The following is a 17,329-nucleotide window of genomic DNA, read 5'->3' on the forward strand; positions in this document are numbered from 1 at the left end:
AGCTACAAGTCTCTTGTTAATATTTGAATAATTTGATAATAAAGTAAATCAAAAGTAAGTAGGTTATACACACACATGATGCAAACATTGTACAATTAGCAAATAATGTACAATGCTGAAGTAGAATTTCTCTAACTCCAGTCTCCATGACCTGAAACTAATAATTCTTCAAGGCAGGGCAAGGAGTGGATATTCCAATGGGCTTTCAATAATCAAGGTTTGGAGAAGAGCTACTTTAGGTTGAAAAGTGCCAGAACAAAGCCTCATGTCTAGACTATACAGCATGGTGGTATGTTTAAAAAGGTGGTTAATACATCTTTAGTTCTTGCCAAGTCCATGGATGTTGAGACTTTTTGAGATGCTGAGTAGTTATACATTAGAACACGAAACACGTCTGCTCAGCAGCCCAAGCACCTGAATTGGAAGAAAGAATTGCAAGAGGCAAATATTTTGGGTTTCAGCTTTACATCATATTAGAGTATGAGTGGACCATAATAGAAACAAAGTGAAAGGGTATGAAACGGTAACACGAAAAAAGAATGCTGAAATAGTAATGAAAATCAATGAACTAAAACAAGAGGCCACTAAGAGTACAGATTTGAATATGATACACAGAAATCAACAGTACTAATTTGCTAAAATATACAAGCATACCAACTCACTACATTCTTTACAAGCTTAAACTATTCTTCTGAAGACAGAAAGCTTCACACTTGCAAGTGCTCCATCAGACAAATCCTCTCATGAACTCAACTGACTTCAGGAAGGAAGGGAGGAGGGGGGTGCAGAAGAGTAATTTAACATTCTCAGAAATCTTAATATGGCGTTCAAGGATGTGTATGTATTTCTAGGTAAAATTAACCTAGAGTTTCACCTAATTTTGCTTTTGTTGCACTGTGCATAAATTTGACAATTCCATGAATTTAAGAATTAAGATTTGGTGGAAATGACCAAAGACACTAAGCAGAACACAAGGAAGCCCTTTGCTTCACCAGTAACTCCTTTAGTTTCTTTATTAGCTGAGGTTGAGAGCACATGTAATCCTGGAATGATTCCCTCAAATTCTGCAACAACTTTATGTGATCACTGCCAGGGCTTATGTTAAGCAGCTTGGTAAAGAAATCCTTCCAGAGGTCAATCCAATATCTGAAGCCAATTAAACAAAAAGTATGAAAGTGAGTTAAATATAAGAGAGATTTCATAAAGATGTTCATTTTACGGTCCTGTATATCTCAAATTCTGAATTGACATTTACTAAAAATTTAAGAAAAATTAACTATTGCATCCTCTTCCATCAATCAAGAGAACAGTGCTCAGTAATATCAACAGATGCCTAGGACTATGCAGATATAAGCGAATACCGTTTAAAAGGTGATTTGGGTAGATAAATGTAGCCACCATCAGATGATACTTTCTTTTCAATCTTCATATAAGAATTGTGCAGCATCAAATGGACAACAGCACAAAGGCCATATGTGTCTACCTGGAGGCAAATAAAAGAAAAGGTCTAATATGAAGTTAGTCATTAGTGCTAGCAACTGCATTTGATACATTATGTAAGTGGAGACTGGCCTGATATGTCCATGGCTTATTCTCCAGCATTTCAATACAGCGAAAGCCAGAAGTCCGGCAATCTCCCATAAACTCTGTATTGTCAGGAAAGAGATGTTGGTCTATACCCCGCCCCCAGTCAACAAGGCAAAGACCCTGGAAAATAAAATTCTAATTAATTATAAACAACTCAAAAAATAAAATAAAATTTAGGCTTTGATACAAGGTTACAAACAGAAATTACCTGATCTTGCCAAGAACCAGTTCGGTCACGAAACCCATCTTCTAGAAGGTCCCCCCTGCCAAAACAGTCAGGTAATTAAATTCAAAAAGACATTATCTGCAAATTGCAGATAGTATAATGACATTAGTGTCTGATCATGAGAAAATATGCATTAGAGAAATATAGGTTATCTTTTGGCAGCATTATGAAACATGGAAAAAAGGTTTGACATACAAAAATATTCTTCTGCATTTATTGTGGATAGATATAAGTTATGCACTGTGAGAATCCGTTGCAAGAACATTAGTATTATACAAGTTAGAAGGTAAAAATCCAACAAAGATGCCAAGACAAAAAGGGATGCTGGTAAATCTGGGGCTAGACTTTATCAAACACAAACCAATTTTTGAGATAATGTATGACTTGCCTATATTACAGTTCTTATGTGATGCAGTGAATGTGCGTAAAGAGTGTATAGCAACTTTGTCCAGCAATTGATAATTTTGAAAAACAGTGTCTTTAGTAGGTTAGGAAGTGTCTAACAATCTGATGCTGCAAAAAAATCTAAATATTGCAATCGCCATTTTTGAGAGATGAATTTTCTCCCATACATAAAAAATGGAAGCTTTTTACAAAAAACCACAAACAAATAAGCCAGGAATCAGAATTTAAAAGAAAAAACAGCAAAATGGAGGACCAAAATAGAAATTTGACATTCTGATGATATATAAGAGATTGAACCAAAAGCTGTCGTTAACACTCACAAATTGCACTCTGTTGTTTCTTGAAAGTTCCTTTAAGAGGTGACACAGTAATGAGTCTAATGACCCACAATGAAAAAGTTTGTTACCTAGAATAACGAATAAGCAGATTATCAGGCTTGAAATCACCATGAATGATGCCAGCACCATGCAAAGTTTCTAGCATATAGAGCATCTCTATAGTGTAGTAAATGCATAACTCCTCTTCCATGGACTTGCCAGAGACCAGATAGGAGTTTATGGCATCCTGCCCAAGGTTGATTTGTAGCCTGAGTATTACAGAGGACTAAAACCATTAACATAGATTATAAAAAATATGATAAACCAACCTGAAGAGTTCCCTGGGCTAGATAGTCAAAGACAAGTATGCTGTAGTCTGAGTAGAGATGCATTCTGTGAGCAATTCCAAAGCTTGATCTCTGATTACACGAGTTATAAAGAATAAGTGAATAACTAAAACCAGAAACTGACATTAAACATTGGAACACTAGAAAAAGGCATACTTCCTTCTCTGAGATGCGCTGATCTAGTTGACGATACATGTAGAACTCCCAAGGGAAAGCAGGCTTTTGTATCTGCCAGAAATTTCAAAGACTGATATAATCCAACAAGAAATCTGGTCAAGAAGGAGAATACTAAGATAGCAATTACCTTTAGTGCAACAACTTCATCTGGATTACTGTTGACATATGCTTTATATACTTGAGCAAAACCACCTTGACCAGCACAACCCTTGATCTGGTACTTCTTTCCACCTTTGAGTATCACAATGCACACAATCAAGGGTAAACAAGTTTGGGCTCCTAGAGTCCTAGTATCTAACTCTTGCCTTTATTTAAAATTCAGAAATCATAAAATGGTAACTCAGAGATATGTTTTCTTCCTCCCTAAGCATAAAAACCTAAGAAAGTGATATCCTTCAAGAGAAATGGCCAGAAAACAGAACTGACAAAAATGGATATGCACGTATGTTGCTCCAGAATGGTACTAATTTATTTGACAACAATAAATTAATGGTGGCAAGCAATTATTTATATGAGACACAACTTCAGGGGTTTACTCACATTTTTGGTAAAAAGCTAGAACTTGAATATTAAGTAAGAGAAGCAAGAATTTCTAGAATGCCTCAGCCTCAATAACTTGTCTCAACAACTTAATATTCCAATCCATTCAAATCCATTACAGAAAGAGAGAAAGAGGGCAAGAGTTTCTCTCTTCCGTTTCATTCTATGATAACAGAATTGAATAACAGTTCTTCCCCAGAATTTTCAACCTGGTTTAAAAGTGTGAATGCACTTCTGTTTGTCTATAGTCTGTTCAAGAAAGTCAGATCTCATAATTTTAGAAACTAACTTATTGCTCATGTTTGAAAATCTTAGATATCCGATGATAAATTAGAGTGATTATTTCTATTGCTAAACTATTGCATTTTTTAAATCAAATAAAGTTCATGCAAATGATTGACATTGAACAATTATTTTATACAAAGAGAAAGATTCATGTAAAACTAAATTCTTAATGGCAGTTTGAATATTGATGTGTATATATCAAAGTAAATGAATCTAATGTGGAGCATCACCTATCTCAATAATCCTGTTCCTTGATGACTTCTTTAAAGAAGTTAGGGTCACTTTTCCTGTATAAGCTTTTGTACTGTGATGGTATCCCTGAAACATGTGTCAAAAAGCAATTACAACACCAACTATTAATGAGATTACTATATGCAAAACTAAGCAGAAGATAAAGACTATACTGCCTCACATCATATTTTATTATTTGAGTATTCAGCTTCTTCAATAGATCTTTCATAGTGGAGGCAGACCATGGATTTATGTAACTTTTCTGAAACTTAATAGTTTCACCTTCACCGATCTGCAAATGGAAATGAAAAAAGATGAATCTTGACACAGCATATAGATATGAAGTTCAGCTAATTAAAACTTCAACCCTCCACCCTTTCCTTAAGAAAGAGCTGCACCATTTGGAACGTGAACATACCTTCTGAAGTGAACAAGCATTCACTGATTCAGACAATCTATCAAGAAATAAGGCATGCGCTTTCTTCAACAACTCAACCGGTTTGGCATTCCTAGCAGCAGAGTAACATTACAAGTGTTATGACACAACTTGAAACACCAAAAGGATAAGACACCTCCAATCTGAGAGAGAGAAACAAACAGACACAAACAAATTGGGGAGGGAGAAAGAGAGAGACCTCAACATTCCATACTGATAAACCAGGTGAGCATCATGCAACTTCTGTTTCAATTCAAGAAAGGACGCGTAGCATACATAAAGCACAGAATGGTCAATACATATCTCACTCTCCACCATTTCTCTAAAAACACTCTCAAAATCATTACTAACGTCCATCTACAAAAAACAAGAACGCCAAATTAAGCCCATCAAACTTTTCAACCAACACAGACAAGCAACTTTAACGGTGAAACAAAATGACCCAAAAACAAGCAAGTCCCAACTAAAACATCAATATATACAGAAACCAAACGAACCCATCAAAAATCTTAATCTATAGAAAAAACTCAACCATCCATGAAAGTACCATAAAGAAACAAAACCCAAGCAATTGAATTGGAAAACAAAACGACTTATATAGACTAACCCAGATCAACTTAAAGCAACTTAATTGTGAAACAAACACAACAACAACCAAGCCTTAGTCCCAAAAGTTTGGGGTCAGTTACATGAAGCCGAGAAACCAAGAAAACCCACAAATATTTTAAGCCTAAAAGTAATAACCCATTAAGCCCAATTGAAAATGAAAGGCAATAACCCATAATAGACACGCTTATAGTATACACAAACAAAACTAATAAAGCAATTGAAACTAAAGTGAATGTGAGTTACAAAGACAAGGGAAGTGAACCCATTAAACATTTTTTAAAGCAAAATAGAAGAAATTGAGAAATGGGAAAAGAAAAAGGAGGAAATTACGTAGAGGAAGCAAATCTTGAGAAATCTGAGGTCGTTTCGGTACTGGGTATTGTCCTTGAAAGTGTCGAAGCAATCGGAGAGAAGCTTTGTGAGATCTAACCCGGAACCATCCTTTTCTTGAAGTGCTTTCTTGATCGACCTGGAATCGGATCCACCACACCAAAAATCATCACCATTAAACACACACAACAACAACAACAAAAAGCCAATAATGTGTTTGTTTGAATGCTTCAGACAGAGAGAGAGAGAGAGAGAGAGTACCAGAGCCAGGACAAGAGAGGATCAGTGGCAGAGTTTGTGTCTTGGGAGTCTTTGGAGATCACAGCCATGGCTTGGACTTGGCCTTTGTGTGTCTCTGTGTGAAACCTGTGAACGAAAACTCGGAAAAGGTTTCTTCAGTTTGAACTTCTTTTTTTTCTTTTCTTTTTTTGCTACAAAAAGAAGCGGCAAATGGTACTTTTTTGAATTCATTGGATTCAAATTTAAGCCTTTTTTTTTTTTTTTTCTATTTCTGGTTTCTAGTAAAAAATTAACAATTTTACAACTGGTTGATTCCGGCCGTATGACAAAATTTTCCCTCAAATCCATTTGGATTCTCCTAATAAATCATATAGTTGTTTCTATTATTTAAATAAGTGTGAATAACAAATATAAAAACAAGTATAAATAATATTTTGAATTGTTACACAGTGAGTTCGAGGAAAATTATATCCTTACCTTTTTATTTTTGCTTTTAACAAGTGAAGGTTACTGGGTCAATGGTTTTTGGTAGGTTAGTTGTAATATTCTATGAGCATGAGTATTTTTCAAGTTTTTTTTTTTTTACAAGTGAAGGGAATTGAGTCCATGATTTTGGCTGTTAATTTATTATTTTATCCACAAACAATTTGTTCCCCTTTTTCTTTTTAGGGTCCGTTTGGATAAAACTTATTTTGCTGAAAACTGAAAATACTGTAACAAATAAGTGAAAAAACGTGGATGATATTTTTTAATACAGGTACTATAGCTCAACTGAAAGTACTGTAGCAAATAAATACAGCGTTTACTCTTTCTTTCTTTTTTTCTTTTTCCTTCTTCTATTCACTCCTCATCGTACCCTAGCTAACGCCTGTGCTTTCAGAGAGTTCCATGCCCACCAGAGAAATCCACAAGGAAGACCTACATCGGTCTGACGCCGACGAAGAGCTCAGGTAAGAAATCCACGAGGAAGACAACCCCAGTCCGACGCCAGCATGTACTCTTCCTTCCATAAACCCATTTCACCGTCTTCCCCAATTTCACTTGAGCTCCCACCCATGACACCTCTCTTCCCATAAACCCATTTCGTCCTCTTCCAATTTCACTCCTCTCCTAGCCTAACACCTCTCTTCCCATAAACCCATTTCACACCTCTTCCAATTTCACTTGATGACCCATTTGTTAAATTTCTGGGTAAATGGGTTTTTGAGTTTGTGAATTATGGATCTTTCGTGTTCTAAATCACAGGTACCTTTCACAATATTCTCATTACTGTGATTTGTGTGTGTGTTTTCTCTTTGTTTCTTTCTATTTTGAGAACTGGATTTCAATACTTTGATTGTTGTTTGAAACACGTGATGATCAAAGCTATAAACGGAGATGTGGATCTGCTGGGTTTTTTTTTTTTTGGTTCTTTTTGCTTAAGATTATAACCATAAAGATAATTTAAATAAAATCAAGTCAAGATAAATTCACAAAGTATCTTGAAATGTGGCCAGTATCGATCTGAATGCTGAATATGTTCTGGCACGTCCCGAAATGTACGATCAGAAGGCTTGATAATGTCCGCTGCCATAACGGTGGCTAACAATGTAACTACCGTGGCCACATGTCGATGCACTGCCTCACTCGAGTGCTGAAATTTATCCTACACCATTTTGTTACCCTCAGCATGACTAAGTACCACCAATGTCATGGCCACAGACTCTTCCAAGCAAACTCTTCTGGTATTTTTATATCCATACTAAGTGCGCAATGTATTATACAATTGTCCAAACACATGGCTTGACATTCTAAAAGTTCTTAGACATTTCTTCACATTTACAGTTAATGTATACTGTACCCATTCATACCCTGTTTGTATATTCATATACATTGGTACTTTGGTCATACAGGTCTCCACATAAACTACACATGCACACCCAGCTATATATGCTGCGAGTACAATGTCGTCGCTTATGTCGAAGTTTGTGTCCTTGCATATGTTACTGACTTTAATTACATGTACAAATGGACAGATAACCTCATTAAAGATAGGCTTAACAGAAAAGAAAGAAGTTATTACCCCATCTAGGCAATTGTCAAACAAAGTTTCTGCGATGCTTTGCTTTCAATGGCCTTAATTTCTATCACACCTTTTAACCATCTAGAAAGAGGTTTTTAAACATTCTGAAATTTCAGATATTCTCATACCAATTGTGATGCTTTTTATAGATAACCCCATTAAATTGTGATATTTTTTTCCATTCTATGATTAATTTGACTCTCATCAATACCAAGACTAGTACACTTTTGTGACATCCAAGTCACCATAACCAATCTATTGAGTACGATCAGTACACAGTCAACATCTTTCAAACTTCAACAAATCTAAAAATCAAATAAATTAAACAGAACCATCAAATAGCACACAAAGTTTTAGACTTTTCTAAATTATGTAGTAGTATGTAGATACCAAACTTCACTTCTTAGTTCTTAGCTAGGTTTGCCAACAACTATAACAGTTTCAGACTTTCCTCACTTTTAATGTGAGCTTGAAACTCAAGCTTCGGCTGACATGGTTCCCATGTGTTTCAATATCCAACCCTTTAACAGTGGCTGAAATGTGTTTCAATATCCAACCCTTTAACAGTGAAACTTCAAAATGAATCAAAAAAAAAAAAAAAAAAAAAAAAAGTACCTGCTTTGCCATCTTGCCATGCGATGAAAGAGAGACTAGTCCCAAGTCCCAACTTCTATATTGATTTTGAACTTATCTGTCTTCCTCTAGAATTCACCAACTAATAATTAATTTTTCTTACCTATTAAGTAATTACTTTAAATATAACATAGTAATTTTTTGTTGGATAGACTTGTCTTAAATATTAACTCTCTCATAAGGCAGAAGAAATGTCATCATGATGGAAAAAACTGGAAATTCTATATTTTAGTTGAATTGTGGTTCTGGACCTTTCTTTATTCTCTCCACACATTATTTCAATATGCAATTTTGAACACAGGCCCTTATCAAGGACCACCAGTGGCGACACCTCCTCAGTACCATACAACTCCACCACCACCCAAGCGAGAACCAAGTTTTCTTGAGGGATGGTGTGTACTATGAACTAGTTTTGTATCATAATTGCTTCTTTGTTATATATATATATATATATATATATATATAAGTGGGTGTTAAACTTGCTCACTCTCTACCCTATTTTTATGAGAGCAGGAAGAACTATTAGAATTGGAGTTCAGATTTATACATCATCATTGAAAGTTTGAGCATTTCTTTCTAACATAAAACAGGAGAACAATTTATAACCCATGATAATCCTGCCATGCCTATTGAGTAAGCTATAGCATTCCCCTGCATAGATTATTAGCCAGTCAATCAACAATCACAGACATCTCAAATAGAAATACCACTTTGTAAACCTCAGTTGATTTAGTAAAAAAGAACAGTAAACACTACTCTATTGCTCTTTTAAGGATTCTAAATGATAAGAAAGTGTATATCTACATTGTTAGTAATAACAGCAATAGATGATAAGAAGGCTTTTGAGTCCTAAAAGATTAGAGAATGCAGAGCAACCTTAAGCCAATTCCATCCAAAACAAGCTTAGAACTTAGAATACCTTAAGCACTTAAAATGCACCACTGTCTAATTTTTAGTTGAAGTATAAATCAGATAAAATGCGAGAAATTCAACATAGAAGTTTTAGGTATTTTCTAGGAAAGGGGAACAATGTCACTTTGAAGTATGTCATACCAACATTAGAGAGAGTTCTTCCCAAACTGAGCTTAGAAGTACAAGAACCGAAAGCTCCTCAAACCACTAAAAACTTCTAGATTTCAATTTGTCATTATTTTCTAGACCTTACAACTCTCATGATAGCAAAACTTCCAACACAAGAATGAACACCACCATTCTAGGCATCACCAATGCATGCCAAACAAGGATAACAATAGTGACCAACATATTACTAGAAAACAAGGATAACAACCATGTACCTAATTAAAATGAACAAAACCAGCTAAGCCTTATGCCAAGTGATGCACCTCCTAAGCTACATGAATTCCCATAAAAGAAGGGGGGAAACACAAAGACATTGAAGTGGCAATGCTATAAAAATATTACCACTGTCGCATAGAAATTTCCAACATATTACTTCAGATAATGATGAATATTAAACATCTGCAACATACATTCTAGTACCTGCAATTGCTACTGATAAGTTGAAGATTGGAATCGAACCAATAATAAAACGAAGCTCTTGCATCAACAAATGAAATGGTGTTAAATTTAAAAGTAAAAAGATATTCCCTCCATCCCCAAGTAAATGATAACATTTCCCTTTGGGTTATTCCGGAATATATGAAAATTTTAAGAAGTGAAGTCCAACAAACCCCATAATCCCCAAAGAGAGTTCAGATCAACAAACCCCAACAGCTTTCTAAGTAAACTTCTTGAGTACTCGAAGGCATTCGTCCTTATTAAAATTTTCTTACTCATCAGGAAAAAAAAAAAAAGGATCAATGAACCACAATATCAAGAGCCTTTTGGTCCACCCATATTGAGGTTAGGCAACCCTAATATCCAATCCAGAGGGCCATCCTACATCAGAAACCATATCAAATGCACAACACTACAGAGTTGATGACAAGAACTATAAGCTACCATCCAAATGAAGTTAGGTAACATTTTTCAGCAGGTGTATGATACTAAACAGAAACTTTAAAAAAATAAAGAAAAAGATTTACTAGTTTCCAAACTCACCAAAAAAAGAGAAAATGCAACAAGCAAAGGAACAGGTAAGCATAAGAAAAAGGAACAAGTAAACATATACTACATGACAATTAATTAGTAATGATTGTCTTACGTAAGCACCCATGGTAAGCATAGTTTCTACCAATAAAAAAAAGAAAAAAAAATAGTGCAACAGGTACAACACTGAAAATCCGATTACTACAACACCAAGCCTAAGCAACTCTATCGAGACAATCCTTTTTCCTTCAGGAAAAATGATATTCAGGGTGCCTTCGGTACTGCCTCTCTAGCCATTTCAGCTAGACGTCCTTGTCATCGCTCAGTGCTGCAAACATGGGCCTACCCTCTACTTGTTCCATGAAGAAGAGAGTGCTGAACAGATGAAGGCGATCACCTGATTGCACTCCAGGAAGACTCAACACCATGTCCAGAATTGCTTTAGCTTCAGTAGTTGCTGTGGAAGCAAATGGTATACGAGTATTTACACTTCTGCTTTCAACAATAACATCTGAGATGCTCTTCAAAAAGTCTGACATCTCTTGCGCAACTGAACGTTTTTTTTTTTTTTTTTTTTTTTTTTTTTGGTTTCTTGCAAATTGGCTTGAAAAGGTGGACACTAGTTGCCAAGCCTTTCCCCTTATTCACTGTCGGTCTTGCCCTCGACGATGATGGACCTTCAACCTCCATTGGGTCAGCATTCACAAAGGGTTCACAATGGGGGCCATCACTGGCCTCAAGCATCCCAGTTCCAGCATTAATACCCAACCCAATCTCATTGTCAAAACACTCAGCATACTGCTTCCACAGTTTTCTCAGATGATCCCATTTGTTTTTAACTTGCAGGTAAGTCACCACTTTCCTCATGTCACCTAACTGCTCAAACACTTTGTCAACCCCAGTTTTGGTCAAAAGTCCTCCGGCCCTTTTGCCCTCTAGGACTTGAATAGCACAGAACTCACAAAAAGCTTGTAGTTCCTTAGGATCTTTCCAATCAGCTCTTGGATCATTATCACCGTCCTTCGATTTCGCCTTAACCATTTTTGCTACAACTTTCTTCTATACTCATTGAGGAATTTCAACAAACAGTTCGTGTGCATATCATAATCGGTTAGGCATGCCCACATGAAAAATGCAAAGCAAAGTCACATATATATCCAAATACAACAGAGATAGGAAGAGAAACACATAAAATTACACGAAAGAGAGAGAAACCCACATACTAGTGTCATGGAAAACACAAAAAAAAAACCACACACAAACGTTGAACACAAAAAACCACAGATTGATGAAGCCTCATGGAAAACAATATAACCACACACCAACATATCAAAGAGCATGAGAAGTTAGACACAACTTACCCGTGAATGCAGAGACCCATAGTGGCGGCAATGATGTCCCAAGCGGAGAGAAGGTGAGCTCGAGCGAAGGAAGAATAGAGGGGATCTTTTTAGAGAGTTTCGCGTAATGGGTTTGCTTGTACCGTGTGTGCTCTGTTTTGATGGTTTTGTGGTTGGTGGGTAGGTGCAATTCATTGAAGAGGATTCGGACGGAGCATTGAAGAGCTTTGAAGACATTCTACCATGGTAGTTGAGAGAAATGAAGAAAGCTGAAGAGAATGTGAAAATAGCCGTTGAACAGAGCACACCGTTTTGATCAGATAGCTATGCTTGTGCAATGAATCACTGTTTTGATCAAATCGTTGAACAAAGCGCACCGTTTTGATCATTCTGTGCTTGTGCAAAATGAATCACCATTTTGATCAGATTAATTGGGCTTGTGCAATTACTATTGCTGGCTTGCGTCCATGAACATTATAGCACCATTTTGATCAGATCATTGAATAGAGCGCATTGTTTTGATCAGTCTGTGCTTGTGCAAAATGAATCACCGTTTTGATTAGATCAGCTGCGCTTGTGCAATTACTGTTGCTGGCTTGTGTCCAAGAATAGTACAACACATGTGTTTGGAGTTTAATGAAACGGTGCATCTCTGATTTTCATTCCTACGTTTTAGCTCAAATCGTCTTTGTGTTTATTTTGCCTACTGTAGTGTGGATCCCATCTGAGTTTTAAATGCAGACGCAGGAATAAGCTGAGAAACGTGGATCCAAACGGGAACCTAGATGGGGAGAATTTTTTTTTCTTTGCTATGAAAGAGATATACATACAAAAATGTATACACACACATATATATAAACAAAATAAGTACATATATTACAAGATCAAACCCTTTTTTTTTAGTAGAATGATCAAATACATAAAATAGACCTTTGGACTTCCCATCAATACATAAAATAGATAGACTGAGGTTGTACCCAACTTGCATCTCATTGTAGAGTAATTTTTCAATATGTCTGAAGGCTTTTACAATACCATAGTTTTGTTAGAAGTATGTGATTAAATTATTAAATTTACCATATCCTATCAACTTGAACTTTTGGGTCAAACAGTAATTTAACATGGTGCCAAAGCGAGAGGTCTTGAGTTTACTTACCATATCTCATTAGCTTAACCTTTTAGAACAATCGATAATTTAACAAGTCTAACTCAAAATAATCTTTAAAATCATAATTTAAACTTTCACTCAATTGAGTCGTAGTCACATCAATTCTCTCTCTTCCCCCCCCCCCCCACACCACTTATGTTTTATTTGAAGATATATATATATTTTTTTAATTCAATCTATTACCACCAATACTAATATATTCCCCCATTCCATACTCTTTTTTATATTCTAATTAATTGAACCCATTAATTTTTTTTTTAATCTTGAAATGAATCAAAATAGGAGAGCATCCATCTTGGGGTGGGCTTACTACTTAAATGCTTTTTACCATCTACCCTATAAGGTTCGAAATCCCTATTTACAACTTGTAAATTTTCTTGAAGTCGCCACACCATCTTTCTTTTATTGTACCCATTAGAAAATTTAGACCCTAATCTCAACCAATTAATCAATTTTAGTTATACCGAGTTTGATGAATTAACCAATTATGTTTTGAAAATTAATTCATGGTTAATCCATATAAACACCATATTGCAAAATATAAACAATGAAAAATAAATATCACATGCAATATGGTTAAGAAGAGAAATCCCTAAAAGAAAAAACTCTTAAAGGGTTTACCACTAACCATCAAGGAAAAAAATCCACTAAGAATTACGTGTTTACAAAAGAATTAGCCTTGATTCTAATGTGACTTCTTGTGATACTGATGTGACCACATACAACTCCAAATCCTTGGACTCTTATACTATGGATTCCGTTCAACCTGAAGCATTAAGGTCGTGAATCCCTAGTTTCCCTCCAATAGAAAAACAAATGTCGCATGTTTCTCAACCATATGCATACTATAGTAGGTGATGTGGCAACATCCTATTAAAAGAAAAAGAGACGTCTGGTTAACTAATAGTGGAAAAGGAAAATGCTAAAACCACAAAATATTTTACAAATTGTTAATGTAGTGAGTGGTTATTAGTAAGCAAAAAAACGAAGTTACCATGGGTTCAAATGAAAATCAATAAGAATTCATCACATCAACCACTTGTAAAAAATACAAAAAAGAAAAAAAATCACAAAAATTGAGTTAAATTTTTTTATTTTATTGGATCACATTTGAGCTCACCACATACATCACTTCTTTATTTTTTTATTTTTTTATTAACCACTAATAGCATGACATATCAACAATTGTGAATTCTTTTGTGTGTATAAACTTTCTTCTCTTAATAGGTTGCAAGACCATCCTCTGTTGACTTGAACTTGATTATAAAAAGATAAAGTTTATGAAAAAAAAAATTGACATATATTGATATGACAAATTTTTAGTCATAGATAAAAAAAATGAAGTTAACGGTGTACTTAAATGAGAACCAATGAAACTTGCCAACTCAACAAGTGTGAAATAATTTCTTTATAGGTGTGTTTTTGTTCTCATAATCATGTAGTCTCTTACTTAGGTAGTACACGGCTCTCTCATTCTTGCCGTCATTTTCTTGGGCTAGCATGCTCCCTATGACATCTTCTATGACTAATAGGTAGAGGAGGACAGATTTTTCGGGCTCTGAAGGTATTTGGACAGGTGAGTTGAGGAGGTAATCCTTGATGGTTTCAAAGGCTTTCTGACATTCCTCATTTCATATTTGAGATTCATTCTTTTTCAAATGAGTTATCAAATTTTTCGTATGCCTTTTGTATAACTTAAAAAAATAAAAAGAGAAATTAAATTGACACTTATCCAACCCAATTAATAATTCAACGGTTTCAACCCCACCATGGTTTTCTTTGTGAGGTGAAAACCCATTCTGCCCCGGGTTGGTTGCTTTCTCTCACATGCACAGCAAATATGGGCTCCAGAAATGAAGTCAATTTAATACTATCCAATGACATCAGCTACTCTGTTTGTTAAATTTGCAAGTAGTTTTGAAATTTTCTAAATTAACACACACATATATAAATATTATGGTAGAATTTAGGAAAAGACACCGTTATTTTAGAATCATCATGCAGTGTCTACTGTCTCACATATCTTCTACTACAAAATACCCTGACAAAATACCAAAATTCCCTGATAAACACATTACAATCAAATCAACAGAGATGGGATTTGAAACTTATTGATAATGTACAAATTTATGAGGGCTCAAATGAATTTCTAAAATCTTTGAATGAATAGAGTTTGGTATTGGCCTTCAACAAATAACCTTGACCATGAGTCCACTCCACGACCGTGACCCAAAAGAAAGAGATGATTATTATCACTATCAGGAGGAGAAGGACCACTTTGGGCATCTTGGCTGGCAGTCGGCACATGATTTTTTATTTTTTTTTAGCTTTCTCTCTCCAGTCTCCCCCACTCCTTAGTCCTACACCAATCGGGTCGGATCCTAACTGGGTCGTCACCAAGTTCTAAAAGTTAAAAAAAAAAAAAAAAAAAAAAAACCAATGTCCCCACCACTGTAATTAGGAATCGTACCACGCCCACTTAAATAGGACAAAGACCCAACCTTCACTACCAAACTCCTCATCACCATCAACTCCGATAAGACCCCCACACGTTTCGATTTCCCATTAGTCAAGTCATCCCAAAGTCAATGAGGACCACCCTATCCACCAATCCTATAGCTCCACGTTACTAATTCCCACACCCCCTCATCACCCACCCAACTCTTTCACCCCACCACACATACACTGTCCCTCTCTCTCTTTAACCATAGCCTAGGGCCCACCACTCACGAGAAGACTCACAGCCCATGAGCCTTGACATAAAAAAGATAGTGTGTGTGCGTGTGTGAATATTGTTACTTTTGACTTTTTTTATTGATTAATATTTTTCATTTCTTAACTGCTAGAATTGAATAATTAATTTATGAAAAATGTAGCGCTCTAAACATGTTTTGTAATCTTAGCCTTCAACTATTAATAAAAAAATAAGATGCGTCATATCATGTTTATTACTTATTTGATTGATTGAGTTAAGTGGGTCATGTGCATTAAACATAACAAAAACAAATATTTTTATTAGTGGTTGGAGCCTAAATATGTTTGGATTTAAATTTATCCTTAATTTATCATTATGGGATTAAAGTAGGAAGAATTTGAATTCAATCTCGCCTTACCTTACATTAAAAAGCTTACACATGTTTGTCCCACTTGTTTAGGCCTACCACTTATATTTTCATTTTTATTTTAGAAACAAACACATATTAAAGAGAGGGATGAAGTTCTAAGTTTTAAAACAAAATTACACCACCAATTTCAATCAAAATTAGGGATGGACCCAGAATTTCAAGTTAGAAGGGCCAAAGTATAAGAAAAAAAAAACCAAATAGGTATCCATATAGTATTAACAAACTATCAACTAAGATAAATATACAAAATCATTGTTTCTTAATACATTAAGATATAATCATCTACCAACAACGACAAAAAAACACAATAATATTCTTTCTTAAGAGCACCAACTATTGCAAAAATAATTTATTTTCACAAACCAAAAATTATTTTTGCTACTTTAATATAACATTTGAAATGTCTCGTACAATAGTGTTTTTGATATTTGGTATTCTAAATACTAAATATTTAGCATTTAGAACACCTGATGCTAGTACTTTAATATTGGGTTGACTATAAATTTTTATCTTTTATTTTAAAATTTTGTTTTTGTTAAGTTTTTAAGTTAAGAAGTTGCTAGTTGGGTTAGACTAATTAAAAGGAAGAGGTCTAAGTTTTTGAAAGGAAGACGCAACTCTAAAAAAATATATATATAACCAATAAAAAAAAATCTTTTTTTTCTTTGATCAGGGGGACCTAGGTCGTTTGTGATAAAAAATCATGATAACTTTTAATGAGAGGCGGAGTAAATTATACTACAGTACAACCCACTACATTAAGACTTTAAGGATTATCCAAAAATAAATAAATAAGAGAGAGAGAGAAATAGGACTTTAGGAATAAGAGAAATTTAGGCCAACATTTTAGAGTCTAAGACCGAGGACTTCTCTGTTTAGTATTTAGAATGTACACCATGTCTTTACCACTACTCTCTACCCGGGTGGTCACGTTTCTTTGACAATTGACATTATTTGATTATTACCAATTATCAGCTTTGAAAAGCTTACTTATTACCATTAAAAAAATAATAATAATAATAAAAATAAAAAAAAGGAAGAAAGAAAAGCTTACTTATTAGTAATTAACTAATTATCCACCCCCCTCAACCAAAAAAAAAAAAAAATTTACTCACTACCTCCCCCATGTACAACAAAACAAACATACAACCAAACAGGCCGTCAGTCAATCAGGCCCAGAAACAACAACAGAAGAACAAAAAAAAAAAGAAACAAACAAACA

General features: G+C 34.9%; 2 protein-coding genes across 2 annotated transcripts; both read right to left on the reverse strand.

Moving 5' to 3' along the window:
* Positions 1 to 524: 524 nt before the first annotated feature.
* LOC115958140 (mitotic checkpoint serine/threonine-protein kinase BUB1) lies at positions 525 to 5,929 on the reverse strand. Its single transcript, XM_031076505.1, has 14 exons — positions 5,752 to 5,929; positions 5,491 to 5,629; positions 4,751 to 4,908; positions 4,534 to 4,624; positions 4,297 to 4,407; positions 4,115 to 4,202; positions 3,187 to 3,290; positions 3,039 to 3,110; positions 2,865 to 2,954; positions 2,625 to 2,782; positions 1,796 to 1,850; positions 1,573 to 1,707; positions 1,362 to 1,483; positions 525 to 1,146 (listed from the first exon to the last, which is right to left on the reverse strand). The coding sequence occupies exons 1-14, from the start codon at positions 5,817 to 5,819 to the stop codon at positions 960 to 962; spliced, it is 1,578 nt and encodes a 525-aa protein (XP_030932365.1). The 5' UTR covers positions 5,820 to 5,929; the 3' UTR covers positions 525 to 959.
* Positions 5,930 to 10,776: 4,847 nt separating this feature from the next.
* LOC115956858 lies at positions 10,777 to 11,515 on the reverse strand. The gene is made up of 2 exons (XM_031075134.1): positions 11,152 to 11,515; positions 10,777 to 10,931 (listed from the first exon to the last, which is right to left on the reverse strand). The coding sequence occupies exons 1-2, from the start codon at positions 11,513 to 11,515 to the stop codon at positions 10,777 to 10,779; spliced, it is 519 nt and encodes a 172-aa protein (XP_030930994.1).
* Positions 11,516 to 17,329: the final 5,814 nt, after the last annotated feature.

This window comes from Quercus lobata, chromosome 8 (assembly GCF_001633185.2).
Source record: "Quercus lobata isolate SW786 chromosome 8, ValleyOak3.0 Primary Assembly, whole genome shotgun sequence".
NCBI classification, from domain to species: domain Eukaryota; kingdom Viridiplantae; phylum Streptophyta; class Magnoliopsida; order Fagales; family Fagaceae; genus Quercus; species Quercus lobata.